General features: G+C 40.1%; 1 protein-coding gene across 7 annotated transcripts in view; it reads right to left on the bottom strand.

The window, feature by feature from the left end:
- Positions 1-3,357: 3,357 nt before the first annotated feature.
- Pds5b (PDS5 cohesin associated factor B) overlaps positions 3,358-17,341 on the bottom strand; it is a 136,957-nt gene continuing 122,973 nt past the window's right edge. For 3 of the 7 annotated variants that reach the window (XM_006504901.2, XM_006504903.2, XM_006504904.2), the window contains 4 exons: positions 13,010-13,449; positions 12,798-12,908; positions 8,315-8,453; positions 3,358-6,214 (listed from right to left, as the gene is read on the bottom strand). In XM_006504901.2, the coding sequence (XP_006504964.1) occupies positions 6,179-6,214; positions 8,315-8,453; positions 12,798-12,908; positions 13,010-13,449 (726 nt within the window). In that variant the 3' untranslated portion in view covers positions 3,358-6,178. The remainder of the gene's footprint in view (positions 6,215-8,314; positions 8,454-12,797; positions 12,909-13,009; positions 13,450-17,341) is intronic. The other 4 variants (XM_030254020.1, NM_001346503.1, NM_175310.6 and 1 more) reach the window with 2 other exon arrangements.

Raw genomic sequence — 17,341 nt, 5'->3', positions numbered from 1 at the left:
AAGTCTCAGCTACAGTGGAGACCCCAACAACAGAAGCATTCAGAGGAGAACAACGGGCCTCAAGTGGAGATGACCCAAGAGAGGCCAAGTGAGCTACAGGCGAGAGTGGGGAGCTACCACAGCCTGTAAGAGCACAATGCTCCCACCTGATGTGGGGATGAGGAATTGTAGTTTGGTATTTCATCTGGTGTATCTTGGTCTTATTTTGGTCTTTTTCTTGCTGTCCCACGTCTCCTTTTTGGAATGCTGCCTTATTCTGCCCCCCTCATATGTTGCATGCATGCTAACTTGGATTTTCATTTCCTAAGGAAGGACTCAGTCAAGAGACTGCCCTGATTCTCAGAAGAGACTTTGAATTTTTGATCAAGATTGGAACTGTAAGACTATGGGGACTTCGGAAGTTAGATTGTACACTTTTTGTATTAGGAGAGGACCATAAACCTCAGCAGGCATAGGTAGTATGTTGTGGTTTGGCCAGAGTCTCATGTTTGACTAACTGGCCCCCAGCTGTTTGTGTGGTTTTGGGAAGCAGTGACCTTCAGGAGGTGAGGTCTAGTTAGAGGGTCTGGCTCTCTGGGAGCCAAAGGGCCTTGAAAATCAATTGCCCAGACTGCTTCCTGTCCCACTATGGTATCTCTGAAGTGGGAAGGAGTCTCAGATGCTTGCTTCCCTGACTTCCTCACTCCAATGTAGGTAGATGTTTACATCCAAAATAAACTCTTTCTGTCTACATTGCTTTTGTTAGATATTGTTAAAGTAACAACAACAAAAAAAGGAACCAATGCACCATGCACCACTGGGTGCTGGTGGTATTCCCATGGTTTTTATAGAGGCTGTGTATGTGCATCCATGGGGAAGGGCGAGCTGAAAACAGAATGAATATAGCTAAAGCAGCGTTAACTCTGATCTTCCACCTCCTAAGAAGTCTGGCATCTTACACAAGCAGCCTGGTTCAAGGAAGTTGTATTAATCTAACCCAAGTCTGAAGGACTGGTCAAGATTATGACCTCAGATTGTATCTACTGTGTGGCCACTGGGCTCAGCAACTCAAGTACTGGTTTCTTTACTTGAAAAAATGTTTCTCATAGTTAACAGTTGTAACATCATAGGAAACCATGTAGGAAAACTGGTAGTAGCCTATCCAAAATAAGCCAATATTTTAGCCATTCTCTCAACACAGGTTTGTGACATAACATGAGACTCATACAGTCACTGTGAGAGACTTAGTCAACTAATGCTTGTTAATTAGTATCTGATATAGTGGAGCAAGAACATGGCTCTGAAGAAAAGCAAATGCAATCAAACCTTCTCTCATCACTTTAAGACTAAGTCTAGAATATAATGATCACTCATCTGCTCCTCACATAACCAAGAGTTATTTGTCTAGCCACTATATGCAGCTATAACGAGGATGGTATGGCACAATGACATATGCAGAGTGTAACATATGCCATGACAAACTTGAGGCTCCTTCACTTTTAATCAAACAACTTTTAGTGTCTCTCCTCACTCTCTTTAGGAGAAGAGCATCTTTTTTGAGTTTGTACCCTTTCTCTCTATCCTAGCGAGTGGTGACTTGACACAGGCTTTGGATGCTGTCGCCAACATAGAATGTGGAGGAAACCCTGGCTAGAAGGGTACAAACATGGATGAAAATACTATAGAACACAGTATCTAGAGATGATGGACTTACATCTGCAGCCACCAGGAGCAGATAGAATTGGTGTACTCACAAGAGGCTAGACACCGAGAACAAAGCTGAGGTGGGGCAAAGTCACTATGACATCAGCCTGAAGCCAAGAAACGGTAACTTTGAATTAAAAGAGACTCTGCAGCCAGGTGTGGTGGCACACACCGTTAATCCCAGCACTTGGGAGGCAGAGGCAGGCAGATTTCTGAGTTCGAGGCCAGCCTGGTCTACAAAGTGAGTTCCAGGACAGCCAGGGCTATACAGAGAAACCCTGTCTCAAAAAACAAACAAACAAACAAACAAACAAACAAACAAACAAACAAACGGAGACTCTGCATTGGTGGGGGAAAAAAAAAAAAAACCTCAAGAGATAATCGGGATCCTTCACCAGGACTGAAGACTGACAGCACAGGGACTTAAAAAGGAGTCACAGTTTCTACACGTCCAGGTTTATCTACAAAGAGTAAAGGCATTCTCAGCTGACTTCTCCATAGGAAAGGTAAAAACCAGAAGACAATGGAACACCCAGCAGACCGACACAGTAAATCAGTCTTAAATGTTCTTTATGCTGAAGGATAAACTGAGACAAGGTAGACAGTAAAGAGAAAACGCAGATAACCATGAAAGAACAGTGAGCAACAATGCTATCGAAATTATGACCATCAAATACATGTATGTATGTATGTATGTATGTATGTATGTGGCTATCGCACAAAGTAGTAACACATGGTTGAGCTGTTAGAATGGCCCATTTGTGCTGAAGGTGGTAAATGCCCCAGTATACCAGCCTACAGGAAGTCAAATGTTTACTGTAACCTGCAGGGAAACCATCAAAGAACACAACCATGTGTAAACTAAAAAAAAAAAAAAAAACCTAGAAGAGATCAAATAAAACAAACAGAGCTAAAAGGCCTAAGAAAAGAAAGGCCAGACGGAGGAGGAACAAGAGTTAACTAATAGTTTACAACTAATCAGAAGGATCAATTAGATAAAGGACAGGTCTCCACATCAACAAGCCCCATACATACTTTAAACATAAGGATGCAAACACAAGAAACAACTAGAAATAGCAGTTAAAATAGCACTGAGCAGCTATCTCAGACCAAGGCAACACAGAGCACTCTCATACGACTGAGACGCCCTACAGTTACAGATACCACAGTCACAAACACATGGCAGCTCCAGATCTCACTTCTAAATAACTGAACTACTTTCTATCTATGTAGGAGGTTCATCCCAAGTCACCATTTCCAGGCTATATACATTATAGCATGTTCCACAACTTTTCTTTTTTAATTCACTTACTTCCAAAGCAATGTAAATACCACAAAGGCATGGGATTAGTCTGTCTTGATCAAACTTCATTCTGAATTAAAACTGAGTGCCTGGCACGCAGTGGGTTCATAGTGTTTACTGAGCAAATACAACTTCCTTAGCAACATATCTGCTAGTCCGGAGTTTCAAATCTTACATTCAGTTTTTTTTTTCAGTTATGTAATTCTTTAACTTGAGTAGTTGTTAGTAAATTTTCTCAAGGCAAGATTTTGCATGAAAAGTTTAAACATGAAGTTTAGAAAAATGTCACTGGGAAACAATGACTCTAAAATTAAAAATCACAAAACATGACTTTCTCTAGCAAATATATATTGAGTCACATAAAAATATAATTACATGAGCATCTATATTTATTTAAGTTCACAGAAAATCCAAAACTGTGTCTGAAAACTGGACATCTAGAACCAACTGTTCATTGATAACATAATACTATGTGGTAGAAGGTTATGCCTAAGTTAAACAAATCATTAAATCCCCAATATTCTTTCAGTAGGCAAAAGGAACCTTTAAAAGTCAAACTTGCAAGCTGTAAGAAGATGTAGAAAGTCATTTAAACTTTAATGTCTAGAACAAGTTTTACAGCACATTTCTAATTTACACATAGAATGGAGATCACTGAAAGAGCTTAGTGGGGTACTGCAGCAAGCAAGGCTCACCTGGGAGTCACCAGATTCCTTCCACAGTCGGCTTGTTACAATGAGCTTGTTACAGGTCCTTAATGTCAGACAGTACACGTTCTCAAAATGAGTACGACCACTGCAGTATGCTAACAACTGTAGCAATTAATGTCGTATACATACTTAGCTTTATTTTAAAGTATGTGGCTCTCCAAGTGTTAGTACAGGAAGTGTTAAGTTTAAACATAATAATAAGCCCCCAAGATGGAGACTCAGGACATAAAAACTTTGATCATTATTGCACCTATTTCTCTACACAAAAATGGAAATTTTACATTATAATCCTCCCAAAAGTGAACAGGCGGGTTGTAAAATTACAGGCTCATTGGCATTGGACACAAACAAAATCTACAGTGACCATGTCTGTAATGAACTGATGCACAGCATTAATGTGCAATGAAATCTGGTGAACTATGATCATGCAAATAAAAATCCTCCATAATATTTTTTTTGTTTTATAAAATGGTTTTAAACATATATTTCCATAAATATTTCCAATGAAGTTTAGTTGATGACAAAAATACAATGCTATCCTTTATTACTTATGCTGTAAGTTTAAAAACATGCTTCTGTACTGTTGAAATCGAAACATCATTGTCTGGAGAGCTGAGTTAATGAAACATTTAAAATACAAAGTATCATAACCCAGCCTTAGCTGTCCTCACAGGCAGAGGCCTCCCATCACCACGGTGCCAACACTGTTGCAAATGAAGAAAGTTAAACACTGAAGGATTAAGACACAATTCAAACATCTTTTAAAAAATAAAGTGTTTCATAAACATGAGGAAATATTAAAAAGAAAAATAATCACATCATTTGCGATACATACTAGAAAATAGCATGATGTCATTTCTAAAATAGTCACTTCTTTATAGCATCCCAATTTATTATATCCAATTTTGGAAACATAAAGGTGTACTATATGAAACTGCTCTGTTAACTTGATATAGTAACTTGGTAACTCAAAATGTCATTTTCTTTTCTACTGTTAACAATTGTGCAAAACCAACCCTGCACCCGTAAATCTAAAGTTAATTCAGGTGAGCATAAGGTAGCAACCAATACATTTTGGTTCATACTCTATGTAAAGGGCACTGCCTTGATAATCCATTTTTAGACTTTGCAGACCTCTAAATTAAACCCAGGCAAATTTCCATCTTTCCTATTCTGGATGCAGTGGGACTCTCTCAGTGTTTGTGAGTGTGACGCCTAAAGTCTCAGCCCAAACTAGATAAATCACTGCCACCCAGTACCACCACCCCCACCAAACAATTTTTTTTTTGGCTCCAAAATAAAGTACAATTATAAACTCTTGATGAAAAACTATGTTAGGGGGTCATCTATCATATACTATGGCTAAGTATGAATTTACAGAAAAGCACATCTCATGATCAGCAATTTTTCATAAACATGCAACTCACTATAAAATACAAAACACTTGGCTTTCAAGAACAGATTTATAAAGATACACTGCATCAATAAAATTTTTTGTTTCTGATTAACTTTACATGGTTATGGAGAATGAGAACTTTCCTAACGTGTATATATCAGATTTTATATTATAGTGTAATAATTTGCATTTCTGAACATAATGTTCAAGAAGTAATATCTATACACAATAACATTCTAGACTATTAAAAGCCCATTCAAATTACAGAATTTTATTGATACAGTAGATTAATATAAACTGAAAAAAGATGATAGAATGGAATAAAGAATTTAGTACATTATTTTATAACACACTCTTTAAAATTAAAATATTTTAAATCTCTTTCTTAAAATTTTCGTTGCCATGAAAGGCCAGAGAATTCTGGGACCAATACTGAGGTGTGAAGTCATCAGATAAGCTCAGGACTATCTCACAATCCATGTCGTGCCCCAGACAGAGGCATGTTCTAGTGTGCTGGCAGATGCTTTAGCACCTCAGAAGACAACAGTGCCCTGGAGTAAACATAGATGAGCTACAAAGAGGGGCAGGAAGAAACCATTTAACTCCAACAAACAGTGACATTGAGAAAATGACACCAATTGTTGAAAACAAATTTTCACAGTAAAATTGCAGAGAATTCAAATACAAACACTGACAGACTACGTACTGCTTAAGATCCACCCTAGCAAATGCTTTTCAAATGAACAGATCCGGTAAGCAGCTGGGTCCTGTCAGTTTAAAGCCGCAGATAAAAGCTATACAAGCACTTTAGAAGTCAGAAATGGGGGAGTGGGATTATTTACATGTGTCTTCTTTAGTTTGTGTCTACACAGCCATCACACAGGACACTTTCACAAGACTCTGGAGTCAGTGTTATCACTGTGTGGATGGCTGATACGTGTGACCACAAACCCATGGTCATCCGAAGTCCAACTGTCCACGCTTTGGCAGTTCTGGTTTGTGCATCCAAGGCTTTATTTAGCCTCATATTTAGACAAAAAATGTTTTTTCCCCCCAAAGCTTTCACAATAGAAGTTAATGACGTGTTCATCGTCTCTCTCGTTTGGAGCTTCGCCGTCGTACCTGAAGAGAAAAGTCAACAGATGACCAATGTGAACACATCCGAATTTAGCCTAAGTACCAGCCATCATTTTTAAAACAATCTTTATTCTCACACATTTCTGAATTTCTTTGTATTTCTTTTCCTAAAACTGTCCTCCTCTTCTTCCTATCTTCAGATATTAAGGCCTCTATGGTATCTACATCTGGACAAGCCCATAAGCAGCCTTTTCCAGGCCACAGATTATTTCCCTTCTGTATTCATGTTTAGAGTCACTCACAGATATAATGCAGTGTGCACAGGTGAGTAACGACTACTCTCAGTGCCATCGTCTTTCTACTTCCTTTCTGTGGTAGAGAAAACACTTGACTCTAGGACTGGGTCATTTTAGGACAGAAGTCAGTGAGACCCTGCGTTCAAACATAAACCATTTATGAGCAAGGCCTACATGAAGCTTAAATCTCTGATTCTGTGTAAATCAGCAGAAGGGAGGGAATGAATAGGGTTTGCGTGAGTGAAGCAGATATGCATCTGTTCCCCATCCCATGGATGTTGCAGTCTTAGAGGTCTCAAGTCCCTTCCTCAAAGTCTGAAGAAACAAAGCAGACCAGCTTTGAGATGAGTTAGTTGAGACTCATCTGAACAAGCTCTGGGGACAGAGCCACTGAACACATGAAACAGAATCAGTCCACAGGCCAAATCTGGGAACGGAACAAAGAACTCAAGTTTCCAAAATGAAAAGAATTGACTGAGCTGATCTAAAATTTTAGCATTTATGCATCAGGAACACAGCTCTTACTTATGTTAATTTTTCCCTAATAAGAAGTAGGGGTAGAAAGCCAGGCATGGATTTCTGAGTTCGAGGCCAGACTGGTCTACAAAGTGAGTTCCAGGACAGCCAGGGCTATACAGAGAAACCCTGTCTTGAAAAACAAAAACAAAAACAAAACAAAACAAAAAACCCAAAAAAAGAAGTAGGGGTAGGGTGCTGTGGATAGCCTTGGGGCTAATTATATTGGATATTTCGTTCTCTTGGGAGGGCTGCGAACAAGGAATGATTCAGCACTCAGGTGTTTCCTGTAAACCTGCTTCCCACCTTGATTTGTAAAATAAGAGAGAGGTGATGACTGGGCAGACAAAGGGAAGGCGGAGCAGAAGGTGGGGAGAGAAGAAAGAGAAAATGGAAGAGGCAGAGGAGGAGGAGGAAGAAGAAAAGCAGAGGAAAAGCACATGATGGGAAAGATGGTAGTGTAGTGGTAGATCTGCCCAATCTAGGCGCACAGCATGTATTCATATCAATTGTGTTTCCTTGGCAGGGCATATTTGGGTTGGAGAGATTTACTGCAACAGTAGGGGACCAGGAGGAGGGGCAACATTTGGGATGCAAATAAATAAATAAAAGTGAGAACTGGCAATATCATTTGCTATTTAAAAGAAGGAAGTCTCTGGAAAGAACCACCTCCTACTTCTGTAAAGGCAGCATCAGTGCCAACCATACAAAGCCAGTTTACACCTCAATCCCAGAGCGGATCTGACTTCAAGATGACTATTACTCAGTGTGGCTTTCTTCTGGTTTCTATCGTGAGACTCAAAACCTCCCCATCAAAGACATCTGTGGAATATGAATCCACACTTCAAGGATTCAAGTGCCCAGACTGGCAACGTAAAACTGTCTGGACTGAGCTGGGCAGTGGTGGTGCATGCCTTTAATCCCAGCACTTGGGAGGCAGAGGCAGGAGGATTTCTGAGTTCGAGGCCAGCCTGGTCTACAGAGTGAGTTCCAGGACAGCCAGGGCTACACAGAGAAACCCTGTCTCGAAAAACTTAAAAAAAAAAAAACGAAAAACAAACAAAAAAAAAAAACCCAAAAAACAAACTGTCTGGACTCCTCAGCATTCAGGCGACAGGTTCTCTAGGCATTGCAATGCCCATCTTTCTCAAATTCAAGCTCTCCTCAAAGTTCTTTCTCCATTATCCTAGTTGGTAAGTAAAATAACATGACAAACTAATCAACCAAGGCATAAATATCTAGAATTACAGACAACAGCAAGTGTTAAATGGAGCTGACTAAATATTTACTGGCTCAATTTTTGCACATACATGACACTTCAATAAGGACATACATTTCCCACAGAAATGTCCTCCTCTTCTGCTCCTTCCTGTGTAGTGTCGTCACTGACAGGAGAGCTGGCCTGAAGCACATCCATTTCTTCACTTGAATCGTTTTCTTTAGTGGCTACCTGTTTGGAGCGTCCTACACGGCTAAAGCAAAACACATAAAATAAAATGAGAATCCCAATATTAAGTCCTGTATTAATTCACTGGAAGAAATGTCTTAGTTTATGAATTTTTGTCATTTTTATTCTGAATTATGTCATAAGATAAGAAATGTATTTTCATTTGACCCATAAGCATTTCTTTTAGAATCTTACAAACTTTCTAGAAAAGGAAAAAAGGTGCCACCAAGACTATCACCATAAAGGACAACAACCTGCAGCCAGCACCTATTTCACCTTCCCTCTTCATCACAGTCTTCACTACGAGGCTCAAGGCTCGCATGCTCTGAGTAGAGCACAGGGCAGTTCTCGTCTTACTATCTCAGACTGTGCAAAGATAAACCTGAACCCGGAACATGAACGTACCGTACCCATCCTCCCTGACATCGCTGCCACCATTCACTCCTATAGCTTGCCTTTCTTTCTACAGAGTGATTCTTTACAAACAGAACAGATGGTGTCACCCCCATAGAAACACCTGCACTGAACCAAACAATAAACTTGTAAATCCCTTCAGATGGTCCTGGCCTGCCTGTCTGTTCCTGACAGTTACAATCCAGTAAACCTTTTTGCCTTTTCCAATTCCTTGGATTTACCAAAATTTTCCCACTTCAGAAACGTTACCCATAGCATTCTCTCCCTACTCTCTATTTGTTCTGTATTTATATACTGTGTGTGAACATATATGTACCTCAGACAACCTGTGCAAGTCAAAGGACATTCGAGGGAACGGTTTCTTTCCTCCTACCATGTGGGTACTGGGGACTGAACTCAGGCAGACAGGCTTTGCGGTAAGTGTCCTTACCCAGTGAGCCATCTGATCTTAACTCTATTAGTTTCAAGTAATTAATTCACTGTCACATTCCAAAAAGAAAAAAATCCCCCAACTTCCTTCCACTATATCCTCTTAAAATGCCCAACACAGTTTCAGAACACATATGTGAGGTATAGTTTCATATTTGTATGTTACTACTTACTGACTGCCCACTGGAGAGCAAGTCTCCTGAGAATAAGAACTATGTCTGTTATGTGCTGCCATATGAAATTACATGGATGATAATGTTTTTCAGTTATACTATAGTCAGAACACAAAAAGCAGACAAATTATAACATGTTATTATTCCAGCTCTGGAAAAAAACTGTCTAGAAAGTGAAAGACCATCTGACAAGATAAAATAAAAAGTATCCTTCTATACTGAAAAAAAAAATACTAAGGTTCTAAAGGTTTGTGGAAAGACTGATGAAGTCTGAGGGAAAATCATAATCATTTAAGGTTTATGATGCCTAGATATTAAGAAAAAGTTACAAAAGTGAGATATTTAAAATTCTGTTATTTAACTGCTATAAAATCAATGTCAGGCTATTGACTATTACTTAAGAAACAGTGATTTTGCCTGTTGGATCCTAACACAGTTAGGAAGCTATCATAATAATGCACTTACCTGTACTTCTAACGTTATAGAAAAATTACATGGAGGAAGGCATGAAGCACTAGGTGACACTCAGGCAACTTTTCCTATGGAACACACAGGAACAGGAAAAACTCTATGGTACACAAGTATTTAGCTGAGATGTGCTGGAAACTAAGTAAAGACAAATGTAATACCAGGTCTTGGTAGAGCCATTACCAAGATGATATAATTATGTTTGATTTTAAAGGTATCTGTATTGGCTAGTTTTGTGTCAACTTGACACAGCTGGAGTTATCACAGAGAAAGGAGCTTCAGTTGAGGAAATGCCTCCATGAGATCCAACTGTAAGGCATTTTCTCAATTAGTGATCAAGGGAGAAAGGCCCCTTCTGGGTGGGACCATCTCTGGGCTGGTAGTCTTGGTTCTATAAGAGAGCAGGCTGAGCAAGCCAGGGGAGGCAAGCCAGTAAAGAACATCCCTCCATGGCCTCTGCAACAGCTCCTGCTTCCTGACCTGCTTGAGTTCCAGTCCTGACTTCCTTGGTGATGAACAGCAGTATGGAAGTGTAAGCCAAATAAACCCTTTCCTCCCCAACTTGCTTCTTGGTCATGATGTTTGTGCAGGAATAGAAACCCTGACTAAGACAAATTGATACCAGCAGAGTGGGGTATTCCTGTGACAACCTGACCATGTTTTGGGGAGGACTGTGGGAGGACTTTGGAACTTTGGGCTTGAAGATCCATCCATTGTTAAGAGCTCTATCGGATATTGTGTAGGAGCTTGGAAGATAATGTTGAGAACACTGCAGAAGATGGAAGTCTGGTTTGTGAAACTTCAGAGGGAAAATTAAAGACTTTTTTCAGGGCCATTGCTGTTTTGATTGTGAAGATTCTGTAGTTCTGGTTAGCTGGGGCTGAAGAATCAGCTGTGATTAACAAGATACCAGAACTACCAAAGCAAAAACTTTGCATTACTGGGACTATTGATGCTGGTTAGCTGGAGCTAAGAAATTAGTGGTGATTAAGAAGAGACCAGCATCATTGAGGTGACATCTTCTGGGAAGTGTTTTCTGAAAGCACAAAGAGGCTGTGTTCCAGAGATGGCCAAGGTTGTACTCCTGCTGCAGCGGGACTTGGTAATATGTAAGGGTCACCCAGGTGGTACTGGTTTTGAAGGCATGAAGGGGTCACGCAAAGCAGCTGAGGCTCGGCACTGTGAGAGGCCATGGAAGGCCATTGGTGAAGGTGCAGCCTCAGTTGCAATTGAAGGCCCAGGACTGAAGGGCTCATGCAGTGTTTTGGAGATGCCAGTACCATGAGATGACCACCAAGAGCAGCAGTAGCAGTGGAGTACAGGCATCTGGAGCCTAGAGGACGACGCATGTGCTACAAAGGGCATGGCTGGAGAAGTGACCCAAGCCCTTGGAGGAGCCCAGAAGATCGTGAGTTGGATCCCAGACATTGGATGGTTGGAGATTGATTTTTGCTTTTGATTGTGACTGTGCCCTGATATTTTTCCCTCTTGAAGGAAGAAACTATTTTAGTGGAGCCCACAGTTAAGAGACTTTTAATTGTAAAAAAGACTTTGGATTTTTAAAAGAGATGGATATTTTAAAGAGATTGAAATTTTAAGAATATGCAAAGACGTTCAAAGTTATTTAGACCTTGGGGATGAATAAGAATGTTAAGGGTGGAGGCTACTAGTGATGTGTTTGTGTGTCAAGTTGACAAGGGGTCAATTGTATTGGCTAGTTTTTTGTCAACTTGACACAGCTGGAGTTATCACAGAGAAAGGAGCTTCAGTTGAGGAAATGCCTCCATGAGATACAACTGTCAGGCATTTTCTCAATTAGCGATCAAGGGAGAAAGGCCCCTTCTGGGTGGGACCATCTCTGGGCTGGTAGTCTTGGTTCTATAAGAGAGCAGGCTGAGCAAGCCAGGGGAGGCAAGCCAGTAAAGAACATCCCTCCATGGCCTCTGCAACAGCTCCTGCTTCCTGACCTGCTTGAGTTCCAGTCCTGACTTCCTTGGTGATGAACAGCAGTATGGAAGTGTAAGCCAAATAAACCCTTTCCTCCCCAACTTGCTTCTTGGTCATGATGTTTGTGCAGGAATAGAGACCCTGACTAAGACGGTATCCAACAATGATCTCTAAATTTGGTGCCAACTCTTCAATAACATTTTAAAAGTCATGTGCTGGGTACAGCTACATAGTGAGCATGCCTAGGAAGAGATGACTCCTGACTACAGGACATGACATCCTGGTTCTGCTTCTAGAACAGGAGATAGCCCAGCCTGGTGTACAGCTGACAGTGCTGGTATTCGTGCTGTGGTGATGATTTTGGACAAACTCAACACTCTCTTATTAATGCATCAGTATAAGTATCCAAAAGAACACAAAGATGCAAGTGTCAACAAGTTGATTAGGGGAACGATTAAGAGGAATTGTAGCCTGCAGCAATGAGGAAACTTGGCTGATGCCTAGTGACTACTGGAAAATAGCATGTTTGTATACCATAAGACTATGTAACTATTTGGCATTCATTCATAAAGACCTCTCTAGCCGGGAGTGGTGGCGCACACCTTTGATCCCAGCACTTGGGAGGCAGAGGCAGGCAGATTTCTGAGTTCGAGGCCAGCCTGGTCTACAGAGTGAGTTCCAGGACAGCCAGGGCTATACAGAGAAACCCTGTCTCGAAAAACCAAAAAACAACAAAAAAGACTTCTTTAGACCTATAAAGAATGTACAAATATTAATTGGGCTATTAATTCCCCTAGATAAGTTTATAAAAATGCCTTACCAAATATTTGAATAATATTTGTACAAAATATTTGGAATTTGAATATAGCAATAAATACACTTATAAACTTATAAAGTTTTCCAAAATAGTTTGAAATTTAATATTATTGACAACTTACATTTTTTTGGGGGGTTGTGATGGTGATGGTGCTTTTGATGGTCTTCCTCGTCCTTTCTGTGGTGTGGACTGTGTGGATTCAACTGCACTTGTTTCAGGAGATTCTGCTCTGCTTTGGGGAAGACCCAAATGTGGATAGCATCAAATTATGATTTACATTATGGTAAGCACATTTACTGCACCGAAGTCCACTTTAGCACTGCACACACTCACCTCTGTTGTGCTCTCTTTGATGTGCGGTGCTGTTTGCTTTTTGACTTATGTTCTGTGTTTCCAATTTGTCTTTCTTCTTCTTCATCGTCGTCTACTACAGGAGGTACAAGTTTTTTCTTGTTTCCTTTCTTGGATGTTTTCATTGTGGGCTCTTCCTTCGATGTCCCCCCACCAAGAGGTTTTGGTGGCCTGCCTCTTTTGCCCTTTTTTGGTGGGCTGTTCTGCTCATCCTCATTTTCCAGGAGCTCCTCTTTGTGCCTCTTCTCCTCAGGCCACTGCTGCTCGTCTGAGTCTGAAGCTGTACGGCCTCTTTTCCGGCCTCGCTGACTGCCTTTAGGTTTCTGTTCCTGTACCAACTTAGTTAGGTCATCCATACCTAATTTCTCTTCAGGGTCTGTGACAGGTGCTTTTTTCCGACTTCTAGGCTTCTCCAACTCAGACTGGAGAAAGGAGGATCACAATTTTTAAAATTAAATTTTGAAAAATCAAATTGTTAGGGCTCAGGGTACGGTTCAGTGGTAGAGCCCTTACCTAGCATGTGCAAGGCCCTGAGTTTAAACTCCAGCACAGCAAGCAAGCACACACACACACACACACACACACACACACGTTAGCACTCTGAACACTGGCAACTCCTAAAAACCTGTGACACACTTTTTCACAAATATGTATCTAAATGTATAGCTCCTAACTATAGTGCAAACACAGCTATTTACTACTTGATTTCATTTGATTTGTAGAATGAAGAAGGCCTCATGATGCTGCCCAGGCTGGCATCAAGCTTCCCTCCCATGGTAACAGTTCAGAGTAGCTGGGATGACAAACATGGGCCACTTAAGTTGGCTACTCACTACAATTTGATTTTAAAAATACCTTGGAGTAAGAGTAGAATTTCATTTATAAAACAAACAAAAGCCCCAATTTTATTAGTTCTTTGAGAACGTGATACAATATACTTTGATCACACTCACCACCCCCAACTCCTCCAAGATTCACTCCTATTCCCCTATCTGTTCAACTTCTGCACACACCTCCTGAAATCAAATAACTCAAACTCTAATTTGCGCTACCCATACACTCTCAGGTATGGGGCCATCCAATGGTGAACAACTGGTGAGTCTTCATTCTTAGAACTTAGGATAGAGAGCTTTGAAGGGAACCCTCTCACACTGATGTTACTGTATGTTGTCGCTCAGTGAAGGTGAGCCCCTCACATTCAGTGCCAGGTACAGGTGACACTCAAGCACCGACTCCCACTGTCTATTCATCTGTATCTAATTAGACCACAGAGTAACAATGTGATATACATGTTTGTGACACCATCATAAAGAGTAAGTTTTATTTTCTAAATGGAGATTATGAGATACAAAAATTTCAACACATTCATCCGACACTAAAAATCCAGAAACATCTCTCAATTGGAGACCAGCTTTCCAGATTTAACTAGTTCAAAACAGAATAAAAAGCAAACATTTATGCGTATATAAATGAACAAATGGAGATTATCCAGACACCCAAGAATGAGAGTATATATGAATATCTAAGAAGTAAACTTAATTTCCAAAGTCTGTGCAGTTTTATACCCTTAAAATTTTCAACAGAAAGCAGGGCTGGAAAGACAACTTTGTGGTTAAGAGAACTGGCTACGTTTCCAGAGGACCAGGGTTCAATTCCCAGCACCCACTTGGTGGTTCACAATCATCTGTGACTCCAGTTCCAGGGGGATCCAATGCCCTCTTCCAGTCTCTGTGATGGAATAGATATACGTGATGGATATACATACATTCAGGTAAAATACTCATATGCAAAGGTATCTGCATATCTATCGATCTATCTATGTAGATACATTTTATTTAAAAAAAAATCAACAAAAAACTTTAACTTGGGGGTTGGTGAAATAACTGAGTTGGGAAAGTGTTTGCCTACAAGGCACACTGAATAAAATCATGAATGGTGGGGCTCAGCAATGACACCGATATGCACAAGGGGAAGCATCGGAGGCTCAAGGTTATTCTCCTACATACTGAGTTCAAAGCCAGACTGAGGCTTGAGACTGTTTCAAAAATAAAAATAAAATCGAACGGAGGGAAGGAGGGAGGGAGGGAGGCAATGGCACTTTCTATCTGTGAACAACTGTGTTCTTGGTATTATTTCTTTTGTCTAGGTCATTTTCTGAGAAACCTACTCTTTTGAATATATTCAACCTTTATTATCGTTTTTGGTATGGTCTAAATTTGTGCCCTTCATGTGTTGAAGCCCTCATATCCCAAGGTGGTGCTATTTGGAGATAACGCCTTTGGGGGATAATGTGGTGGAGATGAGTCACTAAGGGGGACTCCTCATGGTAGAAGTCCTATTTCTCTTCATCTTTTTCTTCTTTCAGAAACTTAATTTGCTAAGATTATAGACTCTTTTCCCACACTAAGAGTCTCTGGGGACTGCAGGAGCCATATACTACTTCCCTGCCCACAGCTAAACAGACCTTTATCTCGTTTCATGATTCTAGTTATACTGTACTGTTTTAATGTCTACTTATCTTTCCACATTGGAAAAACAACAACAAAAATCACTAAAATTTGACTACATATTCACTTGGAAGAAAACTATCGCCAGCTCAACCTTTCCTTTCTCACAGAAGAATATACAACAGTCTGCCAAATCTCTTGGTTGTAAGATTTCCCACACAAGTGCTCTCCACTGCTTCCTTAGATTCTGTTGAAGACTGTGTACCCAGCTTGTCTCTCAGAATCACAGAGATTACTGTCAAAAACAGAGTCCATCAGATGTAGCAAAATCACCAGAGAGACACATATGCATAAACACATACCATACACATACACCACATATATGGTTTTCCTTCTTCTTTGATCCTGAAGATCAAACCTGGATAAGCAAACTACAACCCTAGCCTTGCTTGTTTGGGTTTGTTGTTGCTGCTGTTTAGTTTTTTTCTTGACAACAGCCTCCTTGTGTATAGCATTCAGGCGAGCCTTGAACTTACTATAAAGCCAAGACTATCCTCAAAATTATTAACACTCTCGTTTGTGCTACAAAAAGAACATCACGAACTTGTCAATTATTCCAAGTTTAAGTATGATTACAACAATAAAGGAATTTCTTGACTAAGTAGAACTAAAAAATGTAAATATTTTTACTATCTTAAAGATTCTCTTCAAAAAACCTAGCAATAGAACTCCTTTCTGTTCTTGATGCTACATTTTTCTTAGTTATCAATTTTTAATGCTCCTTGTGTAAACCCTTCAAGCGTGCCGTGAGTGTTTTGTCTGCATGCGCTAGCTGTGCACCACACGTCTGGTGCCTGTGGAGGTCAGAAGGGGGCTCTGGATGCCCAGGTATGGGGTTAAAGACAGTGATGAGAATCAAACCTCGGTCCTCTGAAGAACCAAGTGCTGTTAACTGCTGAGCCATCTCTCCAGCCCACTGGGGAAAACTTCTGACCAGCAGTTGACTAATGAAGAGTCAGTAAAAATGTTAATTATAAAATGGAAAGAACAACTGGGCTAGCTAGATAAACTGAAGAAACTTGAAAATAACTGAAATATGCCAGTGGGAGACAAAAAGGGGAAACAAGATTCCAAAGAAAGCAATGGTAATTATATTTTATTGAAAATTCTCACCTCTGTTTCTCAGTTAGAGTCAACCATATTTACTTTATGGTAGCTATTGCTCAAAGCATGAATCACTGTAACAATGAGACAGCATCAACAATTTACTTGGGCTAACACATTTACTCAGTTAATGAATAATAATTAATTATTATTAGGCTGGCAAGCCTAAACTATCCAGTTTAAAGACAAGAAAACAGATTCAGAAAGCCCCATCAGTCACTCAAAAGAAACCTTCAGAGCTCAACTGGGAGTCCAAACAGGCCCAGTTACCAAATCCACAGGGCTGTACTGGAATATGAAATCTGTATCTCAGTGAATCTTCACCAAATTTGTCTTCAAGTAATATTTACAAATGATAGCTATCATAGAAGCTATTTCTGTTAATATTAAAAACTTAAAAGGGACATTCTAACAGGAGGAGGGACACTTTGGGGCCTGCTTTCCATTCTCTCTTCCTAAAGCCATGTCTAAAAAACTGTTAAAAGAAGAAAAAGCGAAGGCAAACAATTCTGAGTACGGAACTGATATGTCTGACTTTAAAGATGGAGAGTTAAGGTTATTTACTTGAAGATAAGAATCACATAAACTTAAAACAAAGAATATGAATAACATGACAGATTTAATAGCAATTATAACTACCAGGCTAAAGAGCAAAAATGACTAAAACTATTACAATTAAGAGCCTCATCACACGGCCAACCAA

The sequence above is a fragment of the Mus musculus genome, chromosome 5 (assembly GCF_000001635.26).
Source record: "Mus musculus strain C57BL/6J chromosome 5, GRCm38.p6 C57BL/6J".
Lineage (NCBI taxonomy): Eukaryota > Metazoa > Chordata > Mammalia > Rodentia > Muridae > Mus > Mus musculus.
The sequence above is the reverse complement of the archived record's forward strand: the minus strand, read 5'-3'. Positions and strand labels throughout refer to the sequence as shown.